Source organism: Salvelinus sp. IW2-2015, linkage group LG32, assembly GCF_002910315.2.
Source record: "Salvelinus sp. IW2-2015 linkage group LG32, ASM291031v2, whole genome shotgun sequence".
Classification (NCBI taxonomy): Eukaryota; Metazoa; Chordata; class Actinopteri; order Salmoniformes; family Salmonidae; genus Salvelinus; species Salvelinus sp. IW2-2015.
Window position 1 is genome coordinate 16969469 of NC_036871.1, and position 14453 is coordinate 16983921.

The following is a 14453-nucleotide window of genomic DNA, read 5'->3' on the forward strand; positions in this document are numbered from 1 at the left end:
AAAAACACACAGAGGCAGTGAGGTGAAAGGCTATGTGGAAGAAGGGATCCCAAATGGCTCGACACAATCCGCCAAACACAGCATTGGAATCATAGATAAAGGAGGTTACAGTATCAGAATGATCCCCTCGAGGAGGCTTATAGTTAAAATCAACCCCGCCTTAGAAATACAAGGACCCAAACAACCTGAACCTGCATCTCTCCTCTCCATACAGCTGGAACTGAAACAAATATGACAGCCACAATTAGCAAGATATTGATATGGTATTGTTGCATCCCTGTGTACAACGTGTGCCATAATTTGGAATCATAATTGGAATATTATTTATGATAATGATCATTCTGAGGACAATAATGGTATGTGACTGGCAGGGATTAAACACCTGTTAATTAAAAGTAAAGTTGAAATGGTATTTATTGGGAGGATTATGCAAAATAGGTATTATGATACAAATAACCTGAGTTTGTGGATTGCGTGAACTGCCTTCTAACATGCGTCCACTGAAAAGCCATTGCTTCAGCAACCTTCATGGATGTGGGTTTCAAAGCTGCGGATAATGATAGCAGGTAAATGTTCTACCATTAGGAGAATGACTGTTTGGAATGCATGATCATTCAGGCAGAAAAGCAAATATGATTGCCATATGAGTTTCCATATAAAGAATTTGACTGGAAGAGGGGCTATAAACGCTGAAACACTAGGCTACTACTAATGAAAACAGTTGCCTTCTTACATTTCATGAGTTAATTGAATAGATGGATGGTCACTTCATTGTAGTGAGAGAAATAAATCAGTCTTGCCTCTTTTGACATTTCAGGCAAATAAAGACAATAGGCTACATTTGCGCTCCCCCGAAGACATGCACAATTCCGCACATTCCATTCCCAAAGACAGCATACACGTGTTGCCTTCTTGTGCGTAAAAGTCGCTGTTGTCTGTTGGTGTATTTGCATGTTGTTGGTTTTCAATCGGGGAAGAAAGCATGCATCACTTTGCATAAAAGCAACATACAGCGGTTAGCCCCCGTGGAGCGTGTTGTGGTTCTCCTCTCCAGTCTAAATGATGTCACTTTCTAAAAAGGCTGTCAGCAGGAATGTAGGTGGCACCCAAACACAGCAGCAGGGAGATTCCCGCAGTAAACCTCACACACACTGTCACCAAGGCGCTCCAGTGAAATAGTCCTGCACTTTACTTGGATAGTCTCTGCTTCTCATTTCACCAGTTATCAACCAGRGGAAGGCATTCCAGGAAGACTGTAGGAGTCTCTTCGTGTGCCTCATGGCTGCGGTACTTGGAAACAGCACCCGAACTATGGGAACTTCAGATTGTGAGCTGAGAAGCCACTTCAAAAGGAGAAAGAGGAGGAGGTCGACAAGAAAAGGTCAGTAGACAACTTGTGGTCAAATGACGAGTTGTCACCGTGAGTTAAATGTGGACAGAAGATCACAGAATGTACCCTTCATTGAGATGATAAAGTTTGCCTTGAGGGTTCCTTTGTAAAATAAAATCACAAAGCCTGAAATRAACGCAGGAATACTTTGTCACTGCATCGTTATTGGAAAATATMTTTACTTTATGCTGGAGGTGTAAGGTTTGCCAGTGGTCATAAAATGTAGCCTACATTATTACAAATATGATCATACTACACTGTAAAACCAAGTACCTGTGCAGCACATGCTCAACTCATTTCTACAAGGAGTGAAGTGATATAATTGTTTATTAATTGATCTCCTCATATTGGAGGCAACAGAGAAAATGCAGTGTGTGTTGAATTTTGATTMTCATATTATTGAACTGTAAGTGCCTTTGGTCCTGAATTGATTAGTAAGGATAYTATAAAATAGGCTTACTCCAATCAATGGAATGCTTTGACCAATCATTTAAATGGATTTTGATAGTTCTCCCCCTCTATCTCCTGTTATTTAAATTCACTCTCATTATCATGAAAGCCCTGACAATAATTTYKATTGTCCTCTTGGCAACAGGTCAACATTTTAGGATTACAATGCACTGCCATTGTTCTTGACACACTAATCCTCKGAAAATGCTGCAGATTATTTCATGAGGGGCTTTGTATTAAAACCTATGCTTATTCAAAGTGCCTAAACCTTTTCCATTCTACGTATGACATATTGGCCTTTTGCTGCTCAATGTGAGAGTGTATAACCTTACAGTAAATGCATTGCATGTGTCCCAAATGCTAGCCGATTCCTGCACTGCGTTTGGTTACAGACTTGGTTTCAAAAGAATCAGTGGCCTTCTATTGAGGAAATTTCCTGTAATTATTTAACTTAAAGGTTATTTTGAATTGATATATTGACAGAAGAGTTGTATATTTCTCTTTTGAATGTGGGATGTGGTAAACATTTGAGTAGGCTATATAAACATTCAAATGATGAGACAAATATATGACCTTGGAACATTTCTTGGATATCATGAACGTTTTCTTTAAAGACAATAATGTTTTGATCATTAACAGAATACATTTGGTAAATTACTGAACATTTTCATGGRAAATGTGTTATTTTCTCATACAGTACCAGTCAAAGGTTCAAGGTTTTTTCTTTATTTTTACTATTTTCTACATTGTAGAATAATAGTCAAGACCTCAAAACTATGAAATAACACATATTGAATCATGTAGTAACCAAAAAAGTGTTAAACAAATATATTTTAGATTTTAGATTCTTCAAAGTAGCCACCCTTTGCCTTGATGACATCTTTGCACACTCTTGGCATTCTCTCAACCAGCTTCATGAGGAATGCTTTTCCAACAGTCTTGAAGGAGTTCCCACATATGCTGAGCACTTGTTGGCTGCTTTTACTTCACTCCTTCACTCTCTTCACTCTCCAACTCATCCCAAACCATCTCAGTTGGGTTGATTGTGGAGGCCAGGTCATCTGATGCAGCACTCCATCACTCTCCTTCTTGGTCAAATAGCCCTTACACAGCCTGGAGGTGCGTTTTGGGTCATTGTCCTGTTGAAGAACAAATKATAGTCCCACTAAGCGCAAACCAGATGGGATGGCATATTGGTGCAGAATGCTGTGGTAGCCATGCTGGTTAAGTGTGCCTTGAATTCTAAATAAATCACAGAGGGTGTCACCAGCAAAGCACCCCCACACCGTCACACCTCCTCCTCCATGCTTCACGGTGGGAACCACACATGCGGAGATTATCTCAAATCAAATCAAACTTTATTTGTCACATGCGCAGAATACAARTGTAAACCTTACCGTGAAATGCTTACCTACAAGCCCTTAACCAACAGTGCAGTTCAAGAAGAGTTAAGAATATATTTACCAAATAAACTAAAGTAAAAAATWGTAAAAAGTAACACAATAACATAACAATAACGAGGCTATATACAGGGGGTACCGGTACCGAGTCAGTGTGCGGGGGTACAGGTTAGAGGTAATTTGTACATGTACAGTCGTGGCCAAAAGTTTTGAGAATGATTTGAGTCTGCTGCCTCAGTTTGTATGATGGCAATTTGCATATACTACCGGATTGTTATGAAGAGTGATCAGATGAATTGCAATTAATTGCAAAGCCCCTCTTTGCCATGCAAATGAACTGAATCCCCATTAAACATTTCCACTGCATTTCAGCCCTGCCACAAAAGGACCAGCTGACATCAGGTCAGTGATTCTCTCGTTAACACAGGTGTGCGTGTTGACGAGGACAAGGCTGGAGATCACTCTGTCATGCTGATTGAGTTCGAATAACAGACTGGAAGCTTCAAAAGGAAATGCTTGGAATCATTGTTCTTCCTCTGTCAAATATGGTTGGTTACCTGCAAGGAAACACGTTCCGTCATCATTGCTTTGCACAAAAAGTGCTTCACAGGSAAGGATATTGCTGYCAGTAAGATTGCACCTAAATCAACTATTTATCAGATCATCAAGAACTTCAAGGAGAGCGGTTCAATTGTTGTGAAGAAGGCTTCAGGGCACCCAAGAAAGTCCAGCAAGTGCCARTACCGTCTCCTAAAGTTGATTCAGGCCAGAAAACTCCCCAGACCGTAAWCCCATTGAGAACTTGTGGTCAATCCYCAAGAGGCGGGTGGACAWACAAAACCCACAAATTCTGACGAACTCCAAGCATTGATTATGCAAGAATGGGCTGSCATCAGTCAGGATGTGGCCCAGAAGTTAATTGACAAAATGCCAGTGTCTTTAGACAATTCATGTGCAAAGAGTCAATATTGCAGAGGTCTTGAAAAAGAAGGGTCAACACTGCAAATATTGACTCTTTGCATCAACTTCATGTAATTGTCAATAAAAGCCTTTGACACTTTTGAAATGCTAGTAATTATACTTCAGTATTCCATAGTAACATCTGACATAAATATTTAAAGACACTGAGGCAGCAGACTTTGTGAAAATTAATATTTGTGTCATTCTCAAAACTTTTGGCCACGACTGTAGGTAGGTGTGAAGTGACTATGGATAGTTAATAAACAGCGAGTAACAGCAGTGTACAAAACAAATGGGAGGGGGGGGTAATGTAATATTCCAGGGGACAGTTGATTAATTGTTTAGCAGTCTTATGGCTTTGTGGTAGAAGCTGTTAAAGGGCCTTTTAGTCCTAGACTTGGCGCTCAGGTACCTCTTGTCGTGCGGTAGCAGAGAAAACAGTCTATGACTTGGGTGACTGGAGTCTCTGACAATTTTACGGGCTTTCCTCTGACACCGCCTATTATATAGGTCCTGGATTACAGGAAGCTTGGCCCCAGTGATGTACTGGGCCGTACGCACTACCCTCTGTAGCGCCTTATGGTCAGATGCCGAGTAGTTGCCATACCAGGTGGTGATGCAACCGGTCAGGATGCTCTCGGTGGTGCAGCTGTATAACTGTTTGAGGATCTGGGGACCCATGCCAAATCTTTTCAGTCTCCTGAGGGGGAAAGGTTTTGTCATGCCCTCTTCACGACTGTCTTGGTGTGTTTGGACCATGATATGTGGACACCAAGGAGATATGGAGATGTGGACACCAAGGAACTTGAAACTCTCGACCCGCCCCACTACAGCCCCGTTGATGTTAATGGGGGGGCCTGTTCGGCCCGCCTTTTCCTGTAGTCCACGATCAGCTCCTTTGTCTTGCTCATATTGAGGGAGAGGTTGTTGTCCTGGCACCACACTGCCAGTTCTCTCCCTCCAGGCTGTCTCATCRTTGTCGGTGATCAGTCCTACCACTGTTGTGTCATCAGCAAACTTAATAATGGGGTTGGAGTCGTGTTTGGCCACGCAGTCGTGGATGAACAGGGAGTACAGGAGGGGACTAAGTACACACCCCTKGGGGGCCCCAGTGTTGAGGATCAGCGTGGCAGACGTGTTGTTGTCTACCCTTACCACCTGGGGGCGGCCCGTCAGGAAGTCCAGGATCCAGTTGCAGAGGGAGATGTTTAGTCCCAGGGTCCTAAGCTTAATGATGAGCTTCGTGGGCACTATGGTGTTGAACGCTGASCTGTAGTCAGTGAACAGCATTCTCACATAGGTGTTCCTTTTGTCCAAGTGGGAAAGGGCAGTGTGTAGTGCGATTGAGATTGCGTGATCTGTGAATCTGTTSGGRCRGTATGCGAATTGGAGTGGGTATCCAGGAGGATGCTGTTGATGTGAGCCATGACCAGCTTTTCAAAGCACTTCATGGCTACCGACGTTAGTGCTACATGGCGGTAATCATTTATGCAGGTTACCTTCGCTTCCTTGGGCACAGGGACTATGGTGGTCTGCTTGAAACATGTAGGTACTACAGACTCAGTCAGGGAGAGGTTGAAAATGTCAGTGAAGACACTTGCCAGATGGTCCGCGCATGCTTTGAGTACACGTCCTGGTAATCCATCTGGCCCCGCGGCTTTGTGAATATTGACCTGTTTAAAGGTCTYGCTCACATCGGCTACCGAGAGCGTTATCACACTGTCATCCAGAACAGCTGGTGCTCTCATGCATGATTCAGTGTTGCTTGCCTTGAAGCGAGCATAAAAAGGCATTTAGCACTTTGKTAGGCTCACGTCACTGGGCAGCTCGTGTCTGGGATCCCTTTGTAGTACGTAGTATTTTTAGAGCCGGTGTAGTAGGATTCAATCTTAATCCTGTATTGACGCTTTGCTTGTTTGATGGTTCGTCTGAGGGCATAGCGGGATTTCTTATAGGCATCCGGATTAGTGTCCCGCTCCTTGAAAGCGGCAGCTCTAGGCTTTAGCTTGATACGGATGTTGCCTGTAATCCATGGCTTCTGGTTGGGATATGTACGTACGATCCCTGTGGGGACGACGTTGTTGATGCACTTATTGATGAAGCCGATGACTGAGGTGGTRYACTCCTCAATGCCATTGGATGAATCCCGGAACATATTCCAGTCTGTGCTAGCAAAACAGTACTAGCGTATCATCCGCGCCATCTGACCACTTCCGTATTGAGCGAGCCACTKGTACTTCCKKCTTTCAGGTACTACTCTGTGTTTCACAAAGACACGGCCGTTGGAACAAAAAATCTCATCAGACCAAATTACAGATTTCCACCAGTCATACAGTTGAAGTCGGAAGTTTACATACCAGTTAGGAGTCATTAAAACTAATTTTTCAACCACTCCACAAAACTTCTTGTTAACAAACTATAGTTTTGGCAAGGCGTTAGGACATCTACTTTGGGCATGATACAAGTAATTTTTTCCAACAATTGTTTACAGACAGATTATTTCACATTTCCAGTGGGTCAGAAGTTACATACACTAAGTTACGCGTACCTTTAAACAGCTTGAAAATTCCAGAAAATGACGTCATGGCATTAGAAGCTTCTGAAATGGCTAATTACATAATTTGAGTCAATTGGAGGTGTACCTGTGGAATTATTTCAAGGCCTACCTTCAAACTCAGTGCCTCTTCACTTATTAACATCATGGGGAAATCAAAAGAAATCAGCCAAGACCTCAGAAAACAAATTGTAGACCTCCACAAGTCTGTTCATCCCTGGGACAATTTCCAAACGCCTGAGGGTACCACGCTCATCTGTACAAACAATAGTACCAAGTATAAACACCATGGGACCACGCAGCCGTCATACCGCTCAGGAAGGAGACGCTTCTGTCTCCTAGAGTTGAACGTACTTTGGTGCGAAAAGAGCAAACAATCCCAGAACAACAGCAAATGACCTTGTGAAGATGCTGGAGGAAACAGTACAAAAGTATCTATATCCACAGTAAAACAAGTCCTATATCAACATAACCTGAAAGGCAGCTCAGCAAGGAAGAAGCCACTGCTCCAAAACCTCCATAAAAAAAGCCAGACTACAGTTTGCAACTGCACATGGGGACAAATATCGTACTTTGGAGAAATGTCCTCTGTCTGATGAAAATAGAACTGAAGAACATAGAAAAATAGAACAAAAATAGAAACTGTTTGGCCATGTAACCATCATTATGTTTGGAGGAAAAAGGGGGAGGCTGCAAGCCGAAGAACATCATCCCAACTGTGAAGCACGGGGGTGGCAGCATCATGTTGTGGGGTGCTTTGCTGCAGGAGGGACTGGTGCACTTCACAAAATAGATGGCATCATGAGGATGGAAAATTATGTGGATATATTGAATAAACATCGTCGTAAAGCTTGGTCGCAAATGGCTCTTCCAAATGGACAATGACCCCAAACATACTTCCAAAGTTGTGGCAAAATGGCTTAAGGACAAGAAAGTCAAGTATGGAGTGGCCATCACAAAGCCCTGACCTCAATCCTATAGAAACTTTGTGGGCAGAACTGAAAAGTGTGTGCGAGCAAGGAGGCCTACAAACCTGACGCAGTTACACCAGTTCTGCCAGGGGAATGGGCCAAAATTCACCCAACTTATTGTGGGAAGCTTGTGGAAGGCTACCCAAAACGTTTGACCCAAGTTAAACAATTTAAAGGCAATGCTACCAAATACTAATTGAGTGTATGTAACTTCTGACCCACTGGGATGTTATGGAAAAATAAGCTGAAATAAATCCTTCTCTCTACATTATTCTGACATTCACATTTAAAATAAAGTGGTGATCCTATCTGACCTAAGACAGGGAATTTATACTATGATTACATTTTAGGAATTGTGAAAAACTGACTTTAAACGTATTTGGCTAAGGTGTATGTAAACTTCTGACTTCAACTGTATGTCCATTGCTCGTGTTTCTTGGCCCAAGCAAGTATCTTCTTCTTATTGGTGTCCTTTAGTAGTTTTCTTTGCAGGAATTCGACCATGAAGGCTGATTCACGCAGTCTCCTTGAACAGTTAATGTTTAGATGTGTCTGTTACTGAAATCTGTGAAACATTTATTTGGGCTGCAATCTGAGGCTGGTAACTCAAATGAACTTATCTCCGCAGCAGAGTAACTCTGGGTCTTCCTTTTCTGTGGCGATCCTCATGAGAGACAGTTTCATCATAGTTCTTGATGGTATTTGCGACCGCACTTGAAGAAACTTTCAAAGTTCTTAAATGTTCCCCATTGACTGACCTTGATGTCTTAAAGTAATGATGGAGCTGTCCGTTTCGCTTATTTGAGCTGTTCTTGCCATAATTGGACTTGGTCATTGTACCAATGGCATCTTCTGTATACCTCCCCTATCTTGTCACAACACAACTGATTGGCTCAAATGCATTAAGAAGGAAAGAAATTCCATAAATGAAGCTGGTTGAGAGAATGCCAAGAATGTGCAAAGCTGTCATCAAGGCAAAGAGTGGTTACGTTGAAGAATCTCAAATATAAATTATATTTTTATTTGTTTTAACACCTTTGTGGTTGCTACATGATTCCATATGTGTTTTTTCATAGTTTTGATGTCTTCACTACTATTCTACAACGTARAAAATAGTACAAATAAAGAATAACCCTGGAATGAGTAGATGTGTCCAAACTTTTGACTGGTGCTTTACCTTGTGCAGAGACTAGGGGACTTTTCAGTACTGTATACTGTAATTGGTTATTTGGGAAAGTTGTGCAATATTGTCCTTTATTCAGGACAGATTAACATGATGAAACAACAGCTGTTGTTGACCATTTCTGTCATCTGTTGTTTTCAACAAAACGTATTATGATGATTTGTATCCATATTTGTTGATTTGATTGTTATTTTGATATAAAGTTACATTACAGATGTAGGATCTTAATTTGACATATAATGCAAAATAATCATGCAGCAACAGGATTTGAACGTTTAGTCMATATTGTTGCTCGATCAGTGGTTAGGCTATTAGCTGGCCAAAATGTAGRCTACATTAAATGTGCAATRCTGTTMATATAACCGTGTGTTAGTGTGGGTTTTCAGTAAATGTATGTAAATTACAAAGCTCATCTGCATTTCCAACAGTGCAGGAGAATTCTCAGCAGCAAAAGAGTGATCAAATTAAAATCCTACAATTTTACTTCGGCATTATTCACAGATTTGTAGCATGTATAGCGAGTGCCTCAGGTCTAGACAGACAGGAAGAAAAAGGCTTATATTAATGCAGTGTAGAAACRTCAGGTCTGCATTTATCTTTGTTGGTTGTTAAGTTGCATTGAAACCAGACATGACAGCAGTCAACTAGACACCATTTTTTTAAAGACTGATGGCCAGACCGACAGACTGCCTGATCTGTCTATAAATCAGCATTAGGGAATGTTTTAATCTAATTTAATGCATCAGGGAAACTAGTCAACTTTAAATCCATATTGACACCAATATAATAAAGCTGCAATYATTACAGTCCACTGCACAGCAACASTGTCCAGAGACGATAACTGAAACTGACTATGACTCTTATTGTATTTAATGTTGTAGTATTCATGAACCATAAGCTGTAGTGAAGAAACCCAGAACAATCTCTTCAATATGTTCAGGGAGTAGATCATTTGACAGAGTGCTGTTGTTTTGCAAAAAGAAAAAAGGTTCAATAAAGCCCTTCTCATTGATTCCACTGAAAAGATGCCATTTGTCAGAAGACTCGCTCTACTACAAGGCAACATAGATTAGAGGAAATATCGTATTTGGTTTGATGAAGAGGCAGACAAGCAGTCAATGGTGCTACTAGTTGAAATGGGGACATTTTCACAGCTGTTGTATCATCGAAGAGCCACAGATTTGTGCCACAGTATGCCATTGTTATTATCCTCACTAGCAATTTATTTCACATTACCATATGTTTTAGGAAATGTTTTCATCATTCAGTTCCAAGTATTTATTGTCAGCTTTGGGTTTAGTTTTTGAACAGCTTTTGTCTGTGTTTATTTGATTTGATGTACTGTATGAGTAATTTGATTAGATGTCTCTGCTAAAGGCTATCACCCAAGCTAAAGGGAGTCAAGTGGAAGGCTTCCACTTTCCTCCACAGTGGACAGGATGCGTGTGATCACAGTGGACAGGATGCGTGTGATCACAGTGGACAGGATGCGTGTGATCACAGTGGACAGGATGCGTGTGACTGGCTCTGAGCTCTGGTTAAGTGGAGTTATGAGATATGTCATCTATATTAAAGATAAATGACTGCAGATAGATGGGTTGCTGTTTTTCAAGAAGATCCAGGCCATATTGTATGAAGTGGGTCTCAGAGTAGGACTTCTGATTTGGGATTAGTTATTCATGGACAAGGAGGTACCTGATCCTAGATCAGCACTCCTACTCTGAGATACTTAATACAAACGGCCCCTGATTTTTCTCTTAAGTACCCACTAAACTGGAAAAACATTTTTCTCTCTCTGAGGTTTTCAAGGTTCATTATGTTCATTGTGTAATGTCTGTTGCATAACAACCTGTTCAAACTGATTTAATAGAGTCCTTTGTTGATGTGTGTGGTAATATGGCTCCTCCTCTCCGAGAATATAATTATGAAGTTCTCTTCCTGTTTATCTGATCACTGCTGATGGGAACAACCTGCTTGTGAACTCCAAACATCACAACTACATGAATAGTTTGTAGTATATTATGTATTAGTTATAAAATGAGTTTGGGAAAAGTGGCATCAAAGGAAGCCCACAGACCTCCCTTTGGCTCCTAACCATGACAGGCTGTTTCCCCCCTGCTATCTTCATTTTATGTCACTTTCTCAGTAGAGATGCAGACTTTTGGCAGACAGGAGCCTAGCCAATTGTGTCAGTTTCATAGTTTCATCCGCGTTACATGGGTGTGCTGGTTTCCTCAGAGAGGAACAGGTAAATTAAAGGAGGTTGTCAGATGATTGTTCCATCACCTCTCTCTGGTTCGATAGAGATAAACATCTCAAACCCTCACTACAATGGGAAAAGATCAACTGGATTGAGAAAAACGTTCAAAATTGGTCCAAGTTGTTTTGAAGTTTGGTCGGGTACACCGGGCTCTATTTTTTTGGGCTGGCGATAAGCCAGCGCAATGATCACATGCTCGTTTGCAAATTTGTTTGCAGGGTTCTTAAGGATTGGACCCTTTTTTTCAATTTTCGCCTAAAACCACAAACCCAAATCTAACTGCCTGTAGCTCAGGACTTGAAGCAAGGATATGCATATTCTTGGTACCATTTGAAAGGAAACACTTTGAACTTTGTGGAAATGTGAAACGAATGTAGGAGAATATAACACATTAGATCTGGTAAAAGATCATCCAAATCAAAAAAAAAATGCATTCTTTTTTCATCATCTTTGCAATGCAAGAGAAAGGCCATACATTAACATAGGATCCTAGGTGCAATTTAGATTTTGTCCACAAGATGACAGCAGTGTGTGTGCAAAGTTTCAGACTGATCCAGAGAAGAATTACCTCACTACACAATATTTTGAGCCAGAAACAGCAGTGGGGTCAAACTGTAGAACCCAGTTCCTACATTTGAATATAAAAATGTATTTTATCAAACAAAACTATGCTACATTTTATCTCTGGGAACCTCAGGATGACAAATCAGAGCAAGATTACTGAATGTAAGTACATTATTTACCTTCAGAGGTGAATGAATCAAACCAGTTGTCGTGATAAAAGTGTTTTGTTGTTGTGCACTATCCTCAAACAATAGCATGATATATTTTTTCTTCTGTATTAGCTACTAGAAATTGGACACTGCCGTTAGATTAACAAGAATTTAAGCTTTCTGCCCATATAAGACATGACTATTATCGTATATTGAGTAACAACCGTCCCGGTTTAGGGACACCGATCCGGTAAAGGTTAGCGTGTTAAAGTCGGCGCTCTCCTATTTTCAAACCCTAGCACCTGGATTTGTCATTTACCTGTCTTATATGAGCTCGCTTGCGCTGAGGTGGAAGGGGTGGCAATATCGGAGGTGTGTTCTTCCTTAAAAACGTTCGCCAAAGTGCCATTTTCAGGCAGCGCTGATGYGGATATTTAAGACCATGGTAGCGAGGTTGGTTATGGAATAGATTTTGACAGGACAAGGGCAGCCTATACAGCCTTGATGCACAGTGCCCATATGCAAAAATATCAGGTTTGGGAGAATCCCCTTTTTATTTATGTAGACTATTGTACATTATTTTAGCCAGCTCCTGTTATTATTTTGGATGTGMGTAAAATGCCCGTCATGGAATAAGAGATGAGATGATCCAGTGACACTCGTATTTAGGAACATTTACATAATTGTTTGCTTTTTTCTCTGTTTAGTTTGATTAAAAAACAAGCCCTTATAGGCTACCCTTACCCTACTATAATGAAAGCTGGTTCAACAGMAATGCGTCTGTTGTGTCTTTCTTATCCTGACCATGCATTAGCCAAGTAGYCTATCCATTACAGGTTTCTAAATGGTCGCTCATGCTTTTGCATTTTTCAGAATTCACGTCAGCCTACCTGCAGTGCATAGGCTACTCCATTCAGCTGGTATCGTRCACCTCCAAACATATACAAATGATTCAGTCCTATAACGCCATATCAACGATATGTGCCTCACACAAACAGCACAGAAGCAGGAGCCTAGTTTTTTTATTTGAGGATAATTGCCATGCGTAAATGGGCCTATACTCCTTGAAGCTATGTACAACAATATTGACTTCAACACTCTAAACATATTGAGCACTGGATGTGTTTTTTTTAACTGCTGCTATTACTCATTACTGTAGCCTATGCTATTTAATAAACTGTATCAATCCACAATGGACTAGGAAGAGAATTKTGCCCCCAGCCGAATTGGAGAAAACAATGAAAAAACCCTCAATAACCTACAGAACTTAAGATAACTGCATGCAGTATTAAGCCATGAAACGTGCTGATTGGACAGTGAGGGCCCTCCTCACATGTATAATTTATGTATTAATCAAAGCCCAGCCCTTTCGCTCCACCAACTGCTATTGCACTCATAATTCCCACAGTGAAAATAGCAAAAATATTTTGGGCACACTCCTGGACCTTTAGCCCTACTGCCAGCGCTRTTTTCTGTGAAGTGCACAGCTCAAAATGGAWAGTCTAACGCCATCTTTGCAACACTGTGGATATTTACCCCTTGGTGAACAGAATACACTGGTGGTGTTAGTAGTGACTGACGTTTTTCACCCACCAGGYCCYTTTGTCCACCATCCCCTCTTCATCCCCTATGTGACCTGATCAAAGGTAGTGCACTGTATAGGGAATAGGGTATCATTTGGGATGCATCATGGTTTATTTCTCGCCTAATTTCCCCTTCCCCCAGCCAGACTCCAACCTGGCCCTGCTGAATTATGACCAATTTGTTACCATTAAATGTGAGATGCTTATTTAATCCACTAAATGGATTGAATTGTGGAAATTGAATGTATGTATATTGAAACAATGTTTGCCTCATCAAACTCATTTTGCAAAGATGATAACAATGCAAATATGCACATTTTAAACTGGAGAAATATTTGTGGTCTTGATGTTTGTGCAAAATAAAGTAATGTGTCTGTRCAGTGCATTCGGAAAGTATTCAGACCCCTTGACATTTTCCACATTTTGTTACGTTACAGCCCTATTCTAAAATGGATTAAATAAAAATATTTCCTCATCAATCTATATACAATTCCCCGTAATGAAAAAGTGAAAACAGTTTTTTTAGAAAAGTTGACTAATTTATTAAAAATAAAAAACAGAAATACCTTATTTACATAAGTATTCAGACCCTTTGCTATGAGACTCAAAATTGAGGTCAGGTGCATCCTGTTCCATTGACCATCCTTGAGATGTTTCTACAATATGATTGGAGTCCACCTTTGGTAAATTCAATTGATTGGACATGATTTGGAAAGTCACACACCTGTCTATATAAGGTCCCACAAGAGCAAAAATCAAGCCATGAGGTCGAATGAATTGTCTGTAGAGCTCCGAGACAGGATTGTGTCAAGGCACATATCCGGGGAAGTGTAGCAAAGACGGAAGCCACTCCTTAGTAAAAGGCACATGACAGCCYGCTCTGAGTTTTCCAAAAGGCACCTAAAGGACTCTCAGACCATGAGAAACAAGATTCTCTGGTCTGATGAAACCAAGATTGAACTCTTTGGCCTGMATGTCAAGCGCCACTT

The 14453-nt window shown here is 40.9% G+C and overlaps 1 protein-coding gene across 2 annotated transcripts in view; it reads left to right on the plus strand.

Moving 5' to 3' along the window:
• The first annotated feature begins 1128 nt into the window (after window positions 1–1128).
• Window positions 1129–14453, plus strand: part of LOC111956344 (double-stranded RNA-specific editase B2-like) — a 35365-nt gene continuing 22040 nt past the window's right edge. For both annotated transcript variants that reach the window (XR_011474632.1, XM_023976803.2), the window contains exon 1: window positions 1129–1381. Coding sequence is in view for 1 of the 2 variants with exons in the window: in XM_023976803.2 (XP_023832571.1) it covers window positions 1279–1381 (103 nt within the window). In the remaining variant the exon portion in view is untranslated. The remainder of the gene's footprint in view (window positions 1382–14453) is intronic.